This window comes from Semicossyphus pulcher, unplaced genomic scaffold, assembly GCF_022749685.1.
Source record: "Semicossyphus pulcher isolate SPU_LCO1_2020_fin unplaced genomic scaffold, fSemPul1.0.p SCAF_7, whole genome shotgun sequence".
Taxonomy (NCBI): domain Eukaryota; kingdom Metazoa; phylum Chordata; class Actinopteri; order Labriformes; family Labridae; genus Semicossyphus; species Semicossyphus pulcher.
In genome coordinates, this window is record NW_027211748.1 from 26,674,253 (window position 1) to 26,695,595 (window position 21,343).

At 42.6% G+C, this 21,343-nt stretch overlaps 2 protein-coding genes across 2 annotated transcripts in view; one reads left to right on the forward strand and one right to left on the reverse strand.

The window, feature by feature from the left end:
* The window catches only part of LOC138611799 (receptor-type tyrosine-protein phosphatase N2-like), a 199,014-nt gene that overhangs the window by 21,386 nt on the left and 156,285 nt on the right, over window positions 1-21,343 (forward strand). Inside the window, exons 7-8 of the mRNA XM_069685040.1 lie at window positions 1,177-1,550; window positions 12,044-12,130. Coding sequence (XP_069541141.1) covers window positions 1,177-1,550; window positions 12,044-12,130 — 461 coding nt within the window. The remainder of the gene's footprint in view (window positions 1-1,176; window positions 1,551-12,043; window positions 12,131-21,343) is intronic.
* LOC138611800 (tripartite motif-containing protein 16-like) lies at window positions 7,635-10,039 on the reverse strand. The gene has a single exon (XM_069685041.1). It carries the CDS (start codon window positions 10,010-10,012, stop codon window positions 8,324-8,326), a length of 1,689 nt encoding a protein of 562 aa, XP_069541142.1. The 5' UTR covers window positions 10,013-10,039; the 3' UTR covers window positions 7,635-8,323.

Here is a 21,343-nt window from a genome sequence, read left to right on the forward strand (position 1 = left end):
ATCCGCAACAACGCTTGCAGAGAATGTGACTGAAAGGAAGCAGCTATCCATATCTGTAACGCACAGGGATCGGACTCAAGAGTAAGACAGACTCAAAAAGGGGTATAATCAAAATCAGAGTTCGAGCAGAGTTCGGTACACATGTAGGCAGTCAGCGAGGGCAAACAAATCCAAAAAGGAGCAGGCAAAGACGAGGTCGGAAATACACAATCCAAAAGGGTCGAAACCTAGAACACTACTGGGAAAGACGCTGGTACGCTTGACACAGAGGACAAAGACGAACTGGCACAGAGCAACGGGAGCACACAAACTAAATGCACTAGAGGGGAAGGGAAAACGAGGGACAGGTGAGACTAATCGGGGTAATCACACAGGTGGGAAAGCACACGGGGGCAGGAAGTGAAGTAACAGAAAGCAGGAAATAATGACAAGAACTAGAAACAAGAAAAACACAACTTATTTTTGAGTCCAGGATGTAACAGTAGCTTGAATATCTCATCCCAAGTGAGGATTTGTTGTGTTCATTCTCTCTAAACTCCATTCTCAGACCCATTTCTTATTTTGTGTCGGCTGGTTGAAAGGCGTCTCAAGACCTTTCCTTCCTGCTGGATCCAAAAACTCTTCAAAATTGAGAAAAAGCCTGACGATTTATTGAAATGAAGTGTTTTGCTCAGGTAGGGTTCGGCTTTTTGGATCCTGACAAGACGAGCAATTACCCTGAAAATAGCACCAAAGGAATAAAAGCGAACTATAATACTACTCAGTTAAAACCCCCGACAGGTGGATTGTTCTTTGATTCAAGGCAATTATTTCCTCTTGCTGTAGATCGCCCACACATGAAACTCCCACCAGTTCACTCTCAGCTGTAAGACAAAAGATCTTGATTGAACAATGCGTCATTTCTCAAATTTAATTAACTAGAAACTAAGAAGTTTACGAGATTTATTGAAAGGTCTTAGAATTTGAATCATTTGTCATCTCTCTGAGTTTTGTGGAGTTCTTGAACCTGCCAAAAATGAGTGAGTGTGAGTATTTAACTCATGTTAACTTATGAAATTCACATCTATAAGTATTAAAGGAAATTAAATTAAGTTAATGAACGGATCAGATTATCAAACTACTGAAAAACTTGAAATGTTATAGTCTGTATCAATCTGCCAAACTTTTTCTCTCCAGCCTGAGAGTGGAAACCTCTTCACAAAACTTCTCGCCTACCTGGACAAAACTTCCTCCAACGCCTCTCCATCAGCTCGAACACGGGACGACGTCTCCATGGAGTCCCCAAGAGGCCACCAGGTGGGGCTGGAAAACGTCCAGAGTCGGACCAGCGAGGCGGGGATGACGGTGCAGAAGAAAGACACCACCCAGTCTGTGGAGGAGGTGTCCGAGGTGCAGGGCTGGATCAAGGAGGTGGCGCCCCCTCCTGCAGCGTTGGTGTACGATGAACCGCACAAGAAGACGATACACGTTCCTGAACTCCAGCTGGACGTGAAAGGGGGCAGGAAGAAGGCCGACGACGACGTCTTCGGTTACGTCATCACTGACACAGAGTGAGTAGGAAGCTGCTGACAGACAGGTGGTACAGAGAGGAAAGACTCGAATCAGATCTTATCAAAAGTTCTGTCCAAATTTTGTTTGTAACCTTAGAATATCCAACACGTGTTATTCACAGCCATCAAATCACACTTTTTCATGGCCTCAAATGTAGGCACAAGGTAGCATCTGTTTGGATAGATAGACAATGAACTGCAGTTTAGCAGCACAGACAAAACATGAGAATAAGTCCAAAAACATGCAAAAAAATGGCACGGTAATAATAAAGGAACAGTTGTATATAACATTAAAATAATGAAGTGCTGGTGCTATGATTGCCGCTGGTTTGAGGGGGGTTGGGTTGTTGCGCTCAGCAGCTAGTCCCCTTTCTTTGGAGGGAAGGGAGTCGCATTTTATCTTTTTTATTTTTATTATTTAACCTTTATTTTACCAGGAAACAATCCCACTGAGATACAAAATCTATTTTACAAGGGAGTCCACGTGTAGTTGTCTGGCAGATAAAGATATCAGCGGCCAAAATGTCCAGTGGGAAAATATGGCAGATAAACAAATAATTCATTCTCGCTCCAGAACCGGATATAAACAGCCCTGAGAATTACCAAGACCATCCTCACTGAGGTCAAAGTTGAATAACTTGCAAGTTGTCCCAATAGGTTGGATGGCTTCAACTTGGCAAAAGCAGCAAAGCAGTTCTGTTCAATGAAGCCGCTGCAGACTGACTTCAATAGCACTTTGAAGAACTCAGATTTGGACCGACGTGCCTATTTTTGGCTGACTGCCGGAGTCAGCCGTACACACGGGTCTGTCTGTGACTGCCTGACTGAGTAACTGACTGACTGACTGAGTGAGTGACTTAGTGAGTGACTGAGTGAGTGATGGTACTTTCACAGCCGCAGAGAGTTGCGACATTGCAGTGGTGGATCATGGAGCGTATTGGACCTCCACTGACGCAACTCTCTGTCTATACGGCTCTGGATACTTTGTTCGGGGAGTTGGCGGGGCTGCTCCTCCGCTGCTCGTCCGCTGTCCTCACCTATGTCCGCAGCGCACACCTGCTTTCAAACACGTTGTCATCGACCTCATAAGGACAGCCCTTGTAACACATTGACCTGATGCGGTCAGCCACATACGAGGTTTTGACCGAGTCTTGTTTTAATTTTTTTAGATCTTTATTAGCTTCTTCATGTGTGTATTTTAAAGTTTTTTTTCCTCACATAAATGAATTGCAAAAACACATATTTAGTATGATCTCCAATTAACTAATTTATATTATCGATTATATTTATAAATTAGGCATGTAATGCTATTCAGAGCATATGTCCCATAGTTTTTCTATATGGCCGGAATCCTGGAATGTTAACAGCCAAATTGGCGGTCTAGCGTGAACTCTGATTTTACCGCCTGTTGAAAGAAGCTGTTAGTGTTTGTTTTAAGTATCCGGTATCTTAGTGTTCAGGGTGGGTGGGGCTTTTATAATACTTTTTTTTATAAAGCTGGCCATTGTATATGTTACTGAGGGGTGGCAATTTGGTCCCAATCACCCGCTCTGCTGCCTTCACCACCCACTGTAGGTCCTTAGCGTGTGATTTCTGGTCTGTGTATTACTATCGAAAGCCGTTTTCCAACTGGTCAAAAAACCTGTAAACACTCGACTTTTTTGCTCAGTGGGAAAGGTTACAATCGGCATTCAAATGACTCTGCAGTAAACCTGGGTAATTATCGCCTCGGCTCCGATCGGCATTGATGGGAACACAAAACCTGTGTCAACACGCTAATCTCCGCCCACTTTCCAGCACGATGCTATGCTCCGTCGGTAACTTCTGCGACTCCTCGTCATCTCAGCTACAAATTCCGCCCGTCTCCGTCCGAGCAGCGCTTCAACATCATTCCAAATTCATCTGAGTTTGATAAACAGACTGAATGAGTAATAGATACAATAAAGACCTAACCACCAACATCTTCACTGTTTACTAACCCTGCACGTTTGTGACGTCAGATGGTGACGCAGCAGAAAAGAGACCGAAAGCAGTATACTCCACTGGCAATGGGAAAAGAGACAATCAGCATCTATAAGCGGGTATTCCCTGGTCTGGAAATCATGCGACAACGCGCTAATATCGATGGGAAAGGGTATAACATATTGTTAGCATAAACCGGTCTGTTTGGTTAGGTTTGAGCACTATATCTTCTTGGTTAAATTTAGGAAACATATGTTGTCGTGTAGCATAATTACCAAAACCCAGTCTTCTGGGTGAATGTCCCCTCATGAAGACCCATCGACTGGCACCCGAAGCAGACTGTGTAAGTCTTTTTCATACGTGAACTTGCTCTAAATTGACTCCTGATTACGTGGGATACATGTGGATTAGAGTGCATTACTTTTGTAGGTAGTACAGACCGTGATTGAGAACAGGCTGCCCTGAGCCACACGCTGGATTTGTAGTGCTATGGTGGGAAATGGAAACAAATACATCAATATTTAAAAATAGTTAATTTTTTGATGTGCTCTCTGCATGGAGCCTGTTCAAGAACTATTATTGTCCAGTGACATTTGCTACCGAGATCAGAGCCTTTGTTGCTACAATAGATAGACGCTGACATCTTGGTGTGTATTCAGGCTTGGGGACAAACTTTCCCATCAAAATAGAAAAAATAATGGAGGAAAGGAAATTTGTTTTCCCCTTAAAAAAACCCTTTAAAGTTCCTTACACATCACCAAACAGGTGACGCTTTCGAACAGAGCAAGCTGATTTTACCAAGGATGCAACAAGAGGCCATCCTTCTCCTCCGTTCTTATTCACACCAAGGGCAGAGTCATTTTCAAATTGATTTCTCTGCTCCAGTTTGAGATCGAAGACCTTTAGAAAATGTGGTGTTTGGTGTTTCAAACTTCTTTTGTGCACATCTTTTAAATGCAGCAGGTGTTATTGTGGCTGAAGGCCTTTGTGGCACGTCCCTGTCTCTTCTCTCCTTTCACCTTGTTGCATGTCATTCAGGGCAATACAACAGAAATGCCATAAATGATGGCTCTACAGGAGGAACTTTTTGTGATGCTGTCGAGGCCGAACTTTGGTTTGTTGAATGTAGTAAAGCTGCTCACCAGCCCAGAGTCTTTTTAACCCTGAAGCTTTACATTAATAAACAGGCAACAGGCCACTTCATTTCTATGCCGTGTGCTCCTGAGGAGTATCCATCACTTAGCCTCAATCAATCCTCTTTACGCTGCATTATTAAACTTCTTTTTATCATCAAATCGTTTTAAAATCTGGTCTCCTTACAGGCCTGGAAACTTGGAAGCTTGTTTAAAGTAAGGGCGTTCTTCTATTTTCATTACAAATGCTACAGCTGACATCCATAAAGCAAATCTTAGGACAGTAAGAGTTGCAGCAAGGAGGTAGAACTCCTTAAACTTTATGAAACAGGTTTAGAAGCTGCATTTCTCCTATCAAAGGTGAAGAGCAGCACAGTTCAAGATGTCCTCAGTCTTCCGATTCCTCTCTTACCCTTTGCAGTGGCTCTTTAAAGTGTCTCTTGACATTTCTGTGAGATCGGTGAACTTCAGAATAACACCAAAGTTGTCCCCGACAGTTTGCAATAAACCTGCATCAACCACGACACAGAAAAACTGCCCAGACTTTGCAGTGCACCAGAAAGCAAGAGGCTCTTCGTTAATGTCATAAAGAACTGCCTTTTTGTGATAAGAAACATCCACCTTAAAGAGGGGGTGTTATGCTGTTTCACATGTTAAGACATTTATACAATGTTACAATGTTGGATGTCCAGACTAAACGTGGTGAGGTTTCAGATCTGTAGGTAAAAGTATGTCGGAGTAATCCCCTGCTTAAAAGGTCTCGCTTGCTTTCAGACAGACTTCTCCAGACGCTTCACTTTGTGATGTCACAAAATGGAGGAAGTCTATATTTGGCTATATCTGGTGTCAAAGTAGGCACCTAAAAAACAAAATGTTTCTCCTGTTTCTAACCTGTTTCCATACAGCTTCAGGTGAATATATCCTCTTATCCAGGGGCTCTCAAACTTTTTTGGGCCAGGGACCCCCTACAGAGGAGAAATGTTCCCCTTAACATTTGCAGATAAAAATGAATGTTTTTCTTATCAATAGCTTCCATGTCACGTGACCCGGTGTCCTCAAATCAACGTCAGATGTTTAGACTCACTTGGAAAAATAAGACACACCTCAAAACATTGGATTATATTGCTGCTATTATTTTATATTAATATTTTAATGTAAACTTAGTTTTCTTTTTTAATAGCTTCCATGTCATGTGACCCGGTGTCCTCAAATCAACATCAGATGTTTAGACTCACTTGGACAAAGAAGACGGACCACATTACATTCAATCAGGGGTTCTCAAACTTTTTAGGGGCCGGGGACCCCTTACAAGGGAGAACATTTCCAAGGACCCCCTCATAATCGTAACACCGATTTAGCATATACTTACTACCATTTGCACTCTCAGATGCCATTGGAACTATTTGTATTGTAAAACTTATCAACCTAAATACTTCAGACATGTTCCATGGTGATAAACAGAAAAACATTTCAATTAGAATCATGTTAATACCACTTATGTACTTTAAAACAGAGCGCTATTTTATTCAAACTGATTGTGGACTCAACATGACCGCATTGGCGCAGCATTGGCGTAAATAGTCCTCATCTGTAGACAGCAGTGTTTAATGATACACAGCACAATTTTATAATTTATTACACTATTAACCACTGCTCTAATCTTCTCTCTCGTAAAAAACATTACTTTTGTGCCACAATGTTGCAGAATTTAATTGTTCAAAACTTTTGGCAACAATTTGAGTTCGTCCTAGTTATGGAGGAAGATTTCGTAATTATTACTTAAAAGAATTTACTATTACTTATTATTAAAAGAATAATCTTGAAGATTTTTATTTAAATAAATGTCTGTTAAGTCTCTATCTGTCTTTGAATGAGGTAACACAATGGTGATCGAGCCTATGGCCCACTGATGAAAGCCTTTGCATTAGCAGTATTACAGACTGGGTGTCTGTGGTGGCATTCACAGGAAAATTCACAAGCGGCGCCCAGTTAGTGACGTGTTTTCCATCAGCCAGCAGTGGTTGGTCTGTCAGAGAGGGTAGGTGGAGCTAAGCGGCTGCTTTTCCGCTCTCTGCAAGTGTTGCGAGTAAACAGTAATCTACTATGGCTGAACAAACAAAGAAAAGATGGATGACTACAGATACAACTTCAACAAGAAGTGAAAATCCAAAGAAAAAGAAACAAACTCGACGCTCAGATGAAGCAAACAGTCTAAAAAGGAAAGCGACCGTCAGCCAGGAAAATCAAGAGAACAAAGGGAGCCAACCGTGGACGTCTCATTAAATTGGGTAGTGTATTCCTGCAATTTCCGTTAATTGCAAAAGGTGCCGCCAAAGAGAATTAAACTGAAATCTTCAAGATTACATCTTTAAAATACTAATACCACACTGTAAAAAAAACAAGGACCTGCATTGAAAAAATGATACCTTCACCTTCAATATCTGTTTCTCTAACTAACAGTCGAAATATATAAAAATAATTAAAGAGAAAAGCAGCGAATCATCTTTGTGAATCTCAAACCAAGAAATGTTTTACATAAAAAGCTATTTGAACAATTATTTAATCAACTGTCTTTAAATCTGACGAGAGGTTCCTTTTGTCCTTTTTTGTACTTTTGCCACCTCTTCATACGAGGACATGTCGGTTTCATGAAATCAATGAGCAATCTATAAAAGAGTTAAGCTCTGTATCTGAGATTGTTATGAGATATGTTTATGTCATCAGTAGGAACAAAGGTGCCGGGAGCGTAGAGTCACAGACAGGAAGTTAGAAAGTAGAGGAAACATCAGACCAACACGCTGGTTTTGGTGCAAGTGAAACAATGCGTTTTAGTGAGGAGAGCTGAAGGGCAGAGACTGACAGATGCTCCTCAGCTCTAAACATGAACACATGAACAAACGGCCTCAGTCTGACTCTCACATTAGTTTCATATTTTGTCCATCAGCTTTGTTTGAAACCCTGCAATGAAGACGAGAAGGAAACACTTTGATCCTGTTTGTTTATTCATGATGTCAAACTTCAGTTTGTTCACACATCACATCAGTAAAGTCTGTTCAATGATTCTTGTTCCTGATGTCATCAACAGATTCACTTCATCCACACCATCAGTTTGTTTGACCACAATCTAAACTATGTCAAAAAATCTCCTCATTGATTTCATCATGATCATTGAAGGTTTAAAATACCTCAGAGGACATTTTTCATCCGTTTAAAAAGCAACAAAACATTTTTATATCAATGTGATTATAGATTTTCTACAAATGAACAAAGTGGTGAAAACAAAATGTGTACGTTAAAGAAAGGTCTGATGCTTTCTCTCTTCACACTCATGAATTACAACAGAAACAACAGCATATAAACGCATCAATACAAACAATCAACAAACATTTAGAGCAGAGAGAAGTTTCTATTTTCACGCAGAGAAATGTCAGTTCAGGTGAACATCAGTCATCATGAGCAGTGAAAGCCTCCATGGCTAAACAGACACAGGAAGGAGCGTCACTTAAAGGAACTCATTTACAGAACACATGAGAAGACGTCAAAGTACCGCCCATCAAGTTTGATTGACAGGTGACAAAAATGTGCCAACAATCAGCTCTCAGCAACAAACATGAATAAAAATCAAGCTGAAGAATGAAAACACAGAAGTTAACCCGCTGTCCCTTAAATGACTTCTGTCTATTTCACTTTACACAACTCAGCAGTGTCTCCATATGAAAGCCATCCATAAAACCAAAGTCCAGCATAGAGAGGCTGAGTGAATGTGGTCTGGACTCTGTGGAGGAGAGTCATGGTTTCAGAGATGCTGTAGAAGGACAGAATACCTGCTCTGTGATCCAGGTACACTCCTACTCTGGAGGACAGAGGACCTGAGACACGAGTTTGGACACTGTTGTACCAAAAGTTATAACTGTTGTTGTCACAACGTAATGCCCAAGATTTGTCATTGTATCCAAATACACATTCATCCCCGCTCCCTGCTCTGCTGATATTCTTGTATGCGACTGCTACAAAAACTCCTCCTCCTCTCCACTCCACCTCCCAGTAACAACGTCCAGTCAGACTCTCTCTACTCAGCACCTGAAATAAATCAGTGAATCTGTCTGGGTGACTAGAATAAGACTGATTTTCAGTCATTACTGTTGCTTTTCTTTTCCCATCAGATAATAACAGCAGTGTGTATGCTGTGTTTGGATCCAGTGTGATGTCACATGAGTACTGTAAGAACTCAGCTCTGGTCTTGGGCTCTGGTTGTGGCAGTAAAACATCCACTTCAGTCACTGTCCGTGAGATGTTTGTCCATGTCTCCCTCAGAACGTCCTGTAGTTGATCTCTGACCTCTGACACAGCCGCTGTCACATCCTCAAAGTACCTCAGAGGATGGATAAGAAAGATGGATGAGTCTGAGTCTGTAGATTCACTGAGTGGTGACAGTGAGGGGTAGTCGTGTAGAAACTGGTTGTGATCCTCTGTGAGTGACAGCTCCTCCAGGTCAGCGTCTCTCCTCTTCAGCTCAGTGATCTCCTGCTCCAGCTTCTCCTGAAGCTCTCTGACTCGACTCACTTCAGCTTCCTGCTGGGATCTGACCTGCTGCTTCACATCAGAGCGTCTTTCCTCCATGAGACGGATCAGCTGAGTGAAGATCTTCTCACTGTCCTCCACGGCTTTATCAGCAGAGCGATTGACAGCCTCCACCTCCTGTTGAAGCAGCTTCACATCTTTCTCTCTGTCCTGGATTCTCTGCTGGATGTTTTGTCGACTCACCCCGAGCTCTCTCTGCCTCTCAGTCCTTTCTGCTGCAGCTGAGACTGTGTCGTGGCCTTTATGTTCGTCCACAGAGCAGAGATAACAGATAGACTGCTGATCAGTACGACAGAACATCTTCATCACCTCATCGTGACGAGAGCAGATGTTCTCCTGGAGCTTCTTGGAGGGCTCCACCAGCTTGTGCTTCTTTAATGGATCCAGTTCAGAATGAAGTTGAAGGTGTTTCTCACAGTAAGAAGCCAGACACTGCAGACAGGACTTGCAGGCTTTCAGTTTTCTCCCAGTGCAGACATCACAGGCCACATCTTCAGCTCCAGCATAGCAGTGATCAGCAGGAGCAGCTTGGAGTCCAGTCTTCTTCAGCTCCTCCACTAAAACTGCTAACATGGTGCTTTTCAGCAGGGCAGGCCTCGGTGTGAAGGTCTGCCTACACTGAGGGCAGCTGTAGACTCTCTTCTCATCCTCTTTATCCCAGTGGGTTTGAATACAGTTCATGCAGTAGCTGTGTCCACAGGGAACAGTCACCGGATCCTTCAGTAGATCCAGACAGATGGAACAAGAGAAGGTTTCCCGGTCCAGCTGAACTCCTTTCTGCGCCATTTCACCTCTCAGTGACAACAACTGTCTGAGTTTCACTTCATCAGACCTGAAACTAGTTTGAGCTCTGATCTACACAGCATGTGTTTGTGCAGTGAGTGTCAGCTCTGGTTGGTTACACCCATCTTCAAACTGTAGATCTGAAGGGGAGGGAACAAGGAAGTGTCTGAGTCAGAGTGGAGCTGGCTGTGTTTGAGAGCAGGAAGAAGACGGATGGGTTATCAAGTTCTGCTTCATTCCAGGAAGAGGAGCGGTTTGAGAGCGATACTTGTGTTTGTTTACAATCGAGTTCATTCCTCATTTAACCTTAGGAGGGAAACTATTCTTAGAATCAGAGGTTTTGTGTTTGAAATAAGCTCTTCTGCTGCCCTAAAAATACAGTTTGGCCGAATGATGATTATTTTAATACAATAGAAGACGAATAGAGACATTTGACATTAGACACACTGGCTTATTTTATAAAGTCCTTTAAGCATATTTGAAGAACATGTTAAATTCAACATGTCATTTTGAGTAAAAGGTTTGTTTTAGATGCATTTAAACAAATTTATCAAATAAGTTAATTGTTGCAGCTCTGATCTCCTCAGGACCTGAATGCACCAGGTGATGTGGCCCTGCAGCTCATGTGCAGACGGTACTGACTGGATGAATGTGGAAAATGTAGACGTTTTATACACGCTCGTTTAGTTTTGTCAGAATTGTGCTCAAAGAAGTCTCCTAGAAGTTAAGTTTTCATCACACCAATGACGTTTTAAACCTCCTCTGAGGAGTTTTGATCTCGTTATGAAACAGATTGACATGAATACTGACGCCTCTATATGATCTACAAGAGCAAACAAAACCATCAGCCAAAAGATTCATTATTTCTATATCATAAAGTTAAATTCCTGTTCCAGCTGCCACTGAGATTAACAGCACGCTGCAGAACCAGCCTTTGTTTACATTTTACACATAAAAACTCAGATTGACATTTTAGTGGTCCCCATCTCGTTCTTCTTGGAGCCAGGGTTTAAAGCAGTGATCAAGACCATAAGGTCAAAAGGAAATGTTCTCTGAGAGAGTAAATCAACTGAGAAGTACTTACTTCTCCAGGCGCTTCACTTTGTGATGTCACAAAGTTGAGGAATTCTATATTCGGGCATCTGCCCGAGACGCAGCAGAACTTCCCGCCCCTGGCATAGTTTAAGGACACGCCCACCCAGCAGCTCAGTCTGCCTCAGACATTTTATTCCCTCCACCACTCTGCTCAACAGCTCTGCTCGTCAAGTCGGCTCAGAATGTGTTGGAGAAAGTGTTTCTTTGGCTGTGAAGGAAAGACATCAGTGTTTACTTTTCCAAAGGACCAGAGCTCCATACAAGTGCAGTTTGTGAATGCATGGACGTGATGATGTCACCAATATGCAAATTAACGTCGTCTGGAGACTTCCACCGACTTTTGGAGCTAGTGCTAGCTACTCTATTGGAAAACAGTTGGCAACACGGGTTTGAGGGCCTGCACAGAGCTGTAAATTATGCTAAGGTACTCCACAGGTATCACAGAGTGAAATATGAAGCTAGAAGTCATCAGCATAATACCCCACCTTTAACATCCACCTATTTTCACCAGTATCTTGGTGGTGTTTGAGCAACGACAAAGCCTCACACACTGCACTGTGTGAGAGACACTTTGGAAGTTTGATTTACAGCCACGTCTGATTGCACTGAAGCTGTTTGACCTCGTAATAAACAAATAATCCCGGAGGACCAGCAGGCAGGTAGAGGGATCACCTGTGTCAGATGTGAAGCAGCTGCTGTGCTCTGAGGACGGCTGACTCACTGTGGGCTGCTGAAGCTGCTGTCTGATCTGCACGCTGAGGAGGAAACACACAGTTCACTTTTCGTAACATTGATTCACCACTCCTTCTACAACAGATTATTTGGTGGCACTTATATTGTACCACATAAAATGAAACATTTGGGAAATTTCAACTCTGGCATTTGAATTAAACAAAATGTGAGTTACTTTTCCCACCCCATCCCTCCTTTCTTCCTCAGTGGGCTCCAGACGGATGAAGGCCTTCACCTGATGGAGATCCTGGCTCGCAGGGCTAAAATCCAGATGACCGACTTCGCCGAGCTCTCGTATGTATTCCTGCTTTCTATCACTTACACAAAAAGTCATGTTGGTCACTCCTTTCTTCTATGTTAAAGCTGTTTGCTCTTTTGAAGAGAGCAGTAATCTCTACAGATTATACATAGCAGTCCACATAGTAGAATCTGAAGGCAGGGATGTGGATTTCTGGGAAGGCAAGTGTTCTGGTTTCCGTTTGAACTACGCTTGTAGTCCGAGTAGTGTTGACCGATCATCTATCAGCAGGCTGCGGCGTCTATGTAAGAAAAACTGTCTGTGAGGACAGCAAAAGCAGGCGGAACGTAATCCGCCGTAATGCCATCCCGGCTCCCATCAGCTTCATCTGATGATCAGCTTCTTATTAATCTCTATAAACAGACATCTGCATGCTAACAGCATCTGTTTCAGATCTAAAATTCAACTTGAGATGAATTCCCTTAAAGCTGTGTCACGAAAGCTGCTCAGCGCTTAGATATCCCGACTTCCTCGAATGCATCAGAACGATCTGACCTCCGTTCAACAAACGAGCATTTTAAAAGTTTTCTCCTCTTGAGGACAGACCTGACAAAGCTTGAATTTTTACTTCTTACAAATCTGCATCATGATGTTGACATTTCGGCAAATGTAAGAGCCGTTAATAACAAGTCAATCACAAGAAAACGTTTTTTTCTTCTGTAACAATGCAGCACGCGGAAAAGGAAGTCTTGACAGGAAGTTGTTTATCGCTTACCGCCCGGCACGTTCTCCGGCGTCCCCAGAGGCTACATCGTCTCAGACTATAGACGATGGGATGAAAGAGCAGTGACTGAAAACCATCTTGCCTGAAGCTGGTGTTTTTCTCCAGATTTACACCCTTAATTTGATCTGCTCACACCTGTTCTAGATGCCAAAGTCTGTTCTAAGGGAGCCAGCAGCACACTGGAAGTAACACATTTCACACCATACATGTTTTTTCACAAACATAAACCCAGCCGTTTCAAACTTCTCGCTTCAGCATCTTCCAAGTTTTGTGGTGGCCGTTTCTTAGTTTTAAAGATGATTTTTTCCGCCTTTATTGGATGGCAGAGCTGAGGAAAGAGAGAGAGGAGGTGACATGCACCAAATGACCACATGTCGAAGTCGAACCCTAGGCTGATTATTTGAGGACATTGCCTCTGTGTATGAGGCGCCTGCTCCACCAGCTGAGCTAAACCGACGCGCCAAGGCTGTTTTAAATATACTGCAGATATCAACTATAAAGCAAAAAGGTAGTTTATCGGTCTGATATGCCATTGCAGTATTCTAAGACACACTTTGTCACTCTGCAGGTCTCGCAAAAGTCCGTTAAAGTAGCTTTAAATTGTATTAGAACTATCACTAGAAAAAACTGAGTATTTATTGGCAATGATTTCATGTCTGATTCTCCTGGCGTGGACTTTTTATTGAACTTGCTTCTCCGAATTCTGTAGACAAAAATGCACTGGTTTAATGACGAATAGTTCATGTGGCTGCTCCCAACACTCGTTGTTTTCATCTTTCAAACCCCCTCCTGATATGAGTGTGATCTCTGCCGCTCATTGGTTACACATCACGTTTGTCTTTGCACAGGTGTGCAGACGCCCCGCTTTGCTCGGTCCTAATCAGATCTGTAAGACGAGCCATAAGAGAAAACCAACTTTAGACCTTGAAATAAACAGTTAATGTAATGCAGGTCATGTTTTAATTTTTCTTATCTACACATATTTACTAGACATATTTTTGGTTAACGTTCACATTAACGTTGTGAAATCATAACAGTTTGGACAAGTTTAGGCACCAAACCAACAAAGTAAAAAGGAGATCATGCTTTAGGTTTAGATAAGGAAGCTTCTTATGTTTGATCACGTACCTAGGATGGTCATGTGATGAACTTTTGCGTCCTTGGTAAAGACCTGTGTTTGTTTGACTCGTCCATCGCCTTCATTTGTTCCTGCAATACCGGAGGCTGCAGTTTCAGATCCCTACAGTTTTTTCGCGACACTGCCGCCTATTGAAGTGGATAACCAAGGACCGTCACAGCATACTTTGGACATCATTTGCAAAGAATAAGAGGGTGAATAACGTGACTGAATGTGAAGTTATTTGTTTACAAACAATTCCAGTGTCTTGAATTCGACAACAAAGCTGATGTTACGTTAGCCTTAGTGTGAGTAGCCAACTATTATCGTCATGAAGGCACTTACTTTAAAAAATCATTTATTAGCAGCTAACATATGATGCTAACGGCTAGCTTATGATAATGTAAGCTTGATTTAGCCCGACTTGATTTAGATGTTTTTTTTTCATTTGTCGACTTGAATGTAAAACATTTAACATCTATGTTAATTTAAAAGCTTATTTAAAATATTTGGGGTGTTACATTTGCACATTTGGTTTTTGGTGGAATAAACCTTTTGTAGTCATCCAATTCAGAAGGTGGCGCTGTCAAGAGAAATGCGGTCCTGAAACTACAGCCTCTGGTATTGCAGAAACATACTATTGCCTGAATTCCAGCTTTTCTCCCAAATTTGCTACTACAGCCACCAGACGCCGCCACCTAACTACAAAGATTGGTAATATTAAGCTTTGACATTGACCACCTAAAGTTGGATTCTTAGTGCGGACAGTGTCTTTTTCGACCCTTTGAATGGAGGTGTGTCCTTGCAATATGAGTGGTCTGTCAGGTTGAGATCAACACAATCTTTAGTAAGAGACAGGTCGAGCAGTGTGTTCAGGAGGCTGAAAGTAAATGAACTGAAATGCTTTATTTGTCCTGTAATATAACAGGCCCTCTGGACACGAAGCCGGCCAGCTGTCCGTAAGACAAACTTTAAATTCCTCACTATTACATTTAATAACCACAAATGACTTTATCTCCAGATGAGAAATACTGAAGGAGCAAAAGCCTTTAGAGGACTCATCGTGTTTACAGTATGCTGTTACGTTCCCGACACCGCCCGCCTTATATCTGTAGGCTCAAGTGGGCGGCAATTTTCTCAAAAGTCGGGTCTCGCATGCTCCTCAGATAGTCCTGCTGGAAGATGAACAGTGTCGGCTACCCCCCCAGCATGTCAGATCTAAGAGGGCAAACAGGTGGGAACAAAACAGCGAGAGTGCAACGAAGAATCAGAATTAAATGAACGTAGGAATTCAAGGACACTGCCTTATTTTTATTCTGTCGACATTCAGTCCGGCTCTGCGAGGGGAGAGGCAGCAACGAGAGCTCCTCGTCCACGTTATTGACATGTTGGAGTCGAGCCTCCTCTGACTGCAATCATTTATTAATGAGACTGAACTCCGCCTGAACTCTCTCTCTCTCTGTCTCTCACTCATTCTGTCGTTATCTATGTCTGTTACTCTCTTTCTTCTTCTCGCATTCCAATCTGCTCCTTCCTCGGTTTGTCTCAGTCTATTCATGTCTTCTCTCACTTTACATCTTTTTCTGTCGCTTGTCACCGCTCTGTCGTTCTCGCTCTCCTTCTCGATATTTTTTGCCCCCAAAGGTGATGTTTGTAAGGTGAGCTGCAACCGCAAATCAAGTACTTCTGCAGTGGTTTTCAGTTGAACAGACTGATGGGGATTATAGTCCTTGAAGAGACAGTGCATAATGTGTTGTACGTATAAATAAAAGTGTGTGTATGTGTGTTTTTAAAGAGGCCTCTATGGTCACAGTGCTCAGTTAGTGCACAGCAGTTAATCCAGATTGACACACTCAACAGAATGGCTGACATAAATAAAACATGGATGGGCATGAGACAGCTGAAAACACACAAAAAAGCTAAACCATTGAACAAATCATGTAAAACCAATTTTTTTTAGCCATGTTATGACTGTTGGTAGTTTTTGTGGATGATGTTTAAATCTGCCAAATTGTTATTTTAAATATATAAATATAACATTTATAGTTCAAAGAAAGACATGACAGCAGTGCTAACTAGGGATGGAACGATGCACTCATCCCACGATTCCATACGAATCCCGATTCTAGGTTCACGATACGATTTACTCACGATACAATTTTCTCATGTTTATAAAGAAATATACATTTAAATAATCATTTTAATTTTGAGCTTGTATAGTTTATTTATCGTAATGTATAAAAAACAAGATATGATAAATGCAGTGAGCCAAAATGCTCTTACACGATTAACAAGAAAACATATGTTCTAGTAGGCTATTTGGGACTTTTCAGTCTGTTATCTTCAAACATAATAAATCCCCCTCCCTACTTTTACCACTCATGGGCCACCAACTCAGACACCCAGATAACAGTAGGGAGAGTCCAGGTGTGGCGACACGTTTCTTTATAAATACAAACAGACCTGTGGGCTGCAGTCGTGTGATTTATACGGCATTTCATCTACTGTTTCTAACAGCGTTTAAATGATGCATCAGCGTGAGGAGCCTGGTGACGGTTACCTTTAGAAACCAAGGCTGAAATCTCCTACTTCCTGTCGACACACACAGCCTCACGCCGTGTGTGCTGCGGGCACGTCCGCTCCGTGGATGGTCCCGTTATGTGGCCACAGCGTTAACCAACACCCGGGCGAGGTGTCGCTGATAACGGGAATACATTCAGTGAAAAGCTGCCTCACGTAACTGAAAAGCCCCGAAAGCGTAACCTAGCCGACAGTGCGTGTGACAGCAGCAGCAGCAGCATCGCGTGCTAAAAGTTTACAAGCCGGTGACAAAACAGGATGCAGCTTCGGATTGGGACGCAGCTACAGACTCTGATGCACTGATGAAGGTTCTGCACATTATTATATTATAGGGCTGCATTATTTACTCCTCTATTCAGCTACAGACGCAAAGATGTGGTGACGTCGAACAAGAGAAGGCAAAAGCAGATAGCGCCCTCTGCTGTTTAAAAATAGTGTTGCGATTCATCTCGTCATCTTATCGAGTTGACTCGTCACTTATTTGTACCGATTTTTAACTGCATTGCGAGGTATCGTTACATCCCTAGTGCTAACTTAGTTCTACACCAGAGTGCCTCGGATGCCTATTGACTGCCTCTCCACACCTTGGATTTATTTACCGTCAGATAGCAGGACAGTCATTTTTTTCTTTGTCTCTATTCATTACCTGCCCTATCTTTGATGAGCACCTGGTCCTTCACCTTATTTTTCACTACAAGATCATCCACACCAGTTTTTTTTGACCCAATGCAGCACTCCCTTAATGTATTCTTTTTCAATAAATATAATTATGTTAGTTAGCTGGGTCAGTCATGAATGCAGAGTATGGATGAGTGTCGTGTTGAACGCAAACAAAACACAGAACAAAGCAAACCAGTTGTTGGAGGTCTGGGAGGAATAGAGGAGAGACGGAGGTTAGAAGAAGCCACTTAAATAAGCTGAGGCCCAATTAACTCAGGTGCAGGCAGTCTCCTGATGTCCTGATGATTATGATGATTCACAGAAGAAATAATGATGTCTAACTTTAAAATTAGATCACCAGAATGTTTCTTTCTTTCTGAATTGTCGTCGGTCCGGACGTGCCTTGTATCATGAGCTGTTTGGATGACGTTTCCATGTACATTACTTAGTTTTAAACCGGCACACACAAACATCTCCCTGCCACCATGACCGCGCAGTGTGCATGGCTCTGTAGAGTGGAATTTGGAGCGTGATTGTGATCACTGCTATCTGTGCTGAATAGTTCTGGATTATTCGTCTGTTATCTTGTTAGAACAGCTTGTTTTTATGCTATTATCAAGTATTGAATTATCAGTGACAGTCGCTCTGTTCTGATAACATAATGTGTTTGTCCTCAAAGTGGCGATGTGGCTCTGCAGCAGCAGGTGGAAACTTTTTACGCCGTTAAACTGATATAAACTTTCCCAACGCAGTGATTTTAAACCTGGGCCCTAGTGCCGTGATAGTGTGTTTACTCCTGTTTTTATACTGAGGTTTTCATGCTGTAAATTCAGTCTGCAGCGCACACAAGGAATTAAACTGAACGTCTGCATTCATGTATTTGTGAGTAGCAGCTTGCACACACACAAACATACCTTCACACACATTCTCTCGCCCCCACCGCCCGGCCCCGTTGTAGCTCGGCTGCTGTACTGAGTCCCTGGGTGGCCCGTACTGTTCTCCTGTTCTAATGCACCTTTTGTCTTTGTTGTCCTATTCTGGGAATGAAAGGCGGGAGCTTTACACTGGGGAGAGTGATGGATTGGAGGCAGAGAAAGCGACAGAGCGACAGAGAGGGAGAGATATAGATACAGAGAGAGGGAGGAAGCCGGGGGTCTCTTTTGTTGCGAGCGCAGTGAAAGCCCAGCAGGGGGAGCCGCCTTGACAATTTGTCAGAGGCGCCACACTTATTTTCCAGGGCCGCCCGGCTCCTCACCGCTGTGGCAACGGCACTCACCTCCACCAGAATCGGAAAACCCAGAGACAAAGGCCTCACACTGACACTGAGCCCGCTGACACTCCTGATTTACCCAGCATGCCTCTGGCTTTTACCGACCTGCTCCTCAAAACCACCAACAGCTGGTTTCCAGAGCTTCTCCTTTAACCTCTTAAAATACAGTTCACCCATTTTATAGATTAAAGCTGAGAAAAATGATCTGATTCTGTCTCTATTTATCATCTCTATATTCTGTTTGAGCTGAAGCTTTATGATGTTTACAGTTAGGGAATTATTCAAACTCAACATGCCGTGGTTTTTATGCACATTATATTATAAGTCTGGTAGAGTTTAAAACTTTCTCTTCTCTATCTTTTTACTGTTTATTGAACTCTGTAAACAAACTCTGTCTTTAGAGGTATCTCACATTTATCTCACATCAGCTGAGATGACAAGCTCACACTTTAAGAGCAATACGCCTGCAGACAGAATCATGTGAGATAGATAAAAAACACTGGCAGCATCTATTTACAAGGCTGTCATGGGGAGAACATACTGTTTTATCATCTATTACACAGCAGACACTTTCAGATCAGCCCGAGGAGAGTTTTATTAGCACCTGCAGGGTCTCACACAACACTTAGTGAACTCTATTAAGAATTCCTTCACTAAAGCATAAAAGACATAAACATCAGATTATTTCACAGCAATGTGCGGAGAGGATTATAAAGTCAGAGAGAAGACACACTATGTAACTGCACCATTTTTAAACAGCACAAGCATTGTTTTCTGCATTATATGTTCTGTAATGAAAGCTTCAAATGACCATATACTTGAAAACATGAATACTGATATTGATAAATCTGTGATAGGCCGATATCGGGCGATAATATCAGCTGTAGTGATGTGAAAACGACTCTTATTACTGACTCTGGAGTCACAAGTCCTCCACTAACTCGTTCACTGACTCGCCCCTCCTACCTGCTACTAGCTACTGCGAGCCTCGCCCTGTGAGAAAAACAACCGCTTTGGCGCTTGTTTCGTCTCAGTATTCGCTCCCACAGTCTGGCGCCTGGAGCTTGCTCCCTGCCCTGAGCTTAAGGTCTGACTCGAGTTTCACGAATCACTCAGTGAATCACTCAGTCAGTCACTACGGGCGGGTTCACACCAGCCTTGTTTAGTCCGATTGTACCGAACCCTGGAGCGTTTGTCCCCTCGGTGCGGTTCATTTAGGTTGGTGTGAACGGAATCAATGGACCATGGTCCGCTAGAAAAGATGAGTCTCGGTCCGTTTTCCAAACGAACCACCATCCGGTTTGATTCTGGTGAGAACGTAAGCGGACTTACAGTAGACCAATCAGAAAGCAGTTTCCTCGTGTATGAAAGCTTTAGGTCTGCTGGTAAAAGCAGTGAACACAAACCAAACTCTAGGCAAAATGCAAATTTGTAACAATTTGGTTATTGATTGGGATCAAACAAACAGAACATACGTGTGAAAGCACCCTTACTCAGTACCTGCTCTTCCAACACAGCAGGGCACAAAATTATGGGAAAACGAGCGTCACAAATCTGCGAAATGACTCGCTTTGCAATCAGAAGTTGATCAGTTAGGTCCAAAAACAGAAGGTCTAGAAGAGCTGCATGTGAGCGCTTGGGTCGGTGGGGGATTCAAGCTCTGGGTGACTGACTGAAGTGACTCGAAAACGTGACTCTCTTTTGTGAGTGACTCATACAAACCCGAGTTAGTCTCCAATCGGCTGAATGAAATGTGAGTCAGGCTCTAATTTGCTTTAGAAATTCAAACTTTTGAGTCAAAAGGTGAAATTTAATTTATAGTGAAATTATCTGTGCCTCCTTCTATACTGTCTTTAATATCAACCCTTCTTGATTCTAAAGGGCTAGTTCACCCAAATTCCCAAAAATAAATTGCCTTTCCAAAAATTGGTATCAAGCCACAAAGATGTTTTTTTGACTTTGTACCAAATTTCCTTGGTTGAAAAAAGATCCAATTCCAAAGGAAGTCTTAAAGTAACCTGGAAAGAGCTGTTTAACTTCTCACATGTATTATTTCAGTGTTTCATAGAACAGAAATTCCTTTCACCTCCATTTTCTTCAGAAGAAGCAAATACAGCATCTCACACGTCTCAAAAAATCTGTTTTTAATGTATTAAAGGAACAATACGTAATATATTTACTAGAATTTATCTTAAAATACTGGCTTCTCCGACAACAACGCTGCAGCCAGTACGTTCTCCTCCTGAAATTTCCATTCCGTTGCAGAGCGTCTGTGTGTATTTCGGCCTGCGCGACCCGGCCCACTGCCCATTTCGTCACCCCGAGTTGCCTAATGACTGTACAGTAAAGCTGTGTGTGTAACAAAGCCACGTACTCTGTGTAAAGTGACGGGAGTTAGCCCCGAAGCTAGCGGCAGCTTCGGCCCTTGGGCAGACCGATAAGTCTCCCCTGTGCTTTCCGACCACGGTCGAACGCTGAAGCAGGAGAGGCTTACATTCGAATCTGGAGAGGAGGGAGCTGGGGGAGACAACACTCTCCAGTATTTAGAATTTGGACTGCAGTACCCTTTTTAGACGCTAGCTGTCAATGTTACATATTAGTCCTTTAACTAGTCTTTAAGGGATACTACGGAAGCCCCAAGTGGACATTTTGAGTTGTTTTCTCGACTTATTTATCTCGTGATGACTGGATAATTTTCTGGTGATCTAGAAAACAACAACAGGCTGGTCACCGTGATATTACAGACCAGGGGATTAATAAAGTATCAATAAAGTATTTCTGATTCTGATTCTGGTTATCACAGGAAAACGGAGGAAATAAAATGCATGGATGCATGTCCGCTTTGGGCTTCCGTAGGA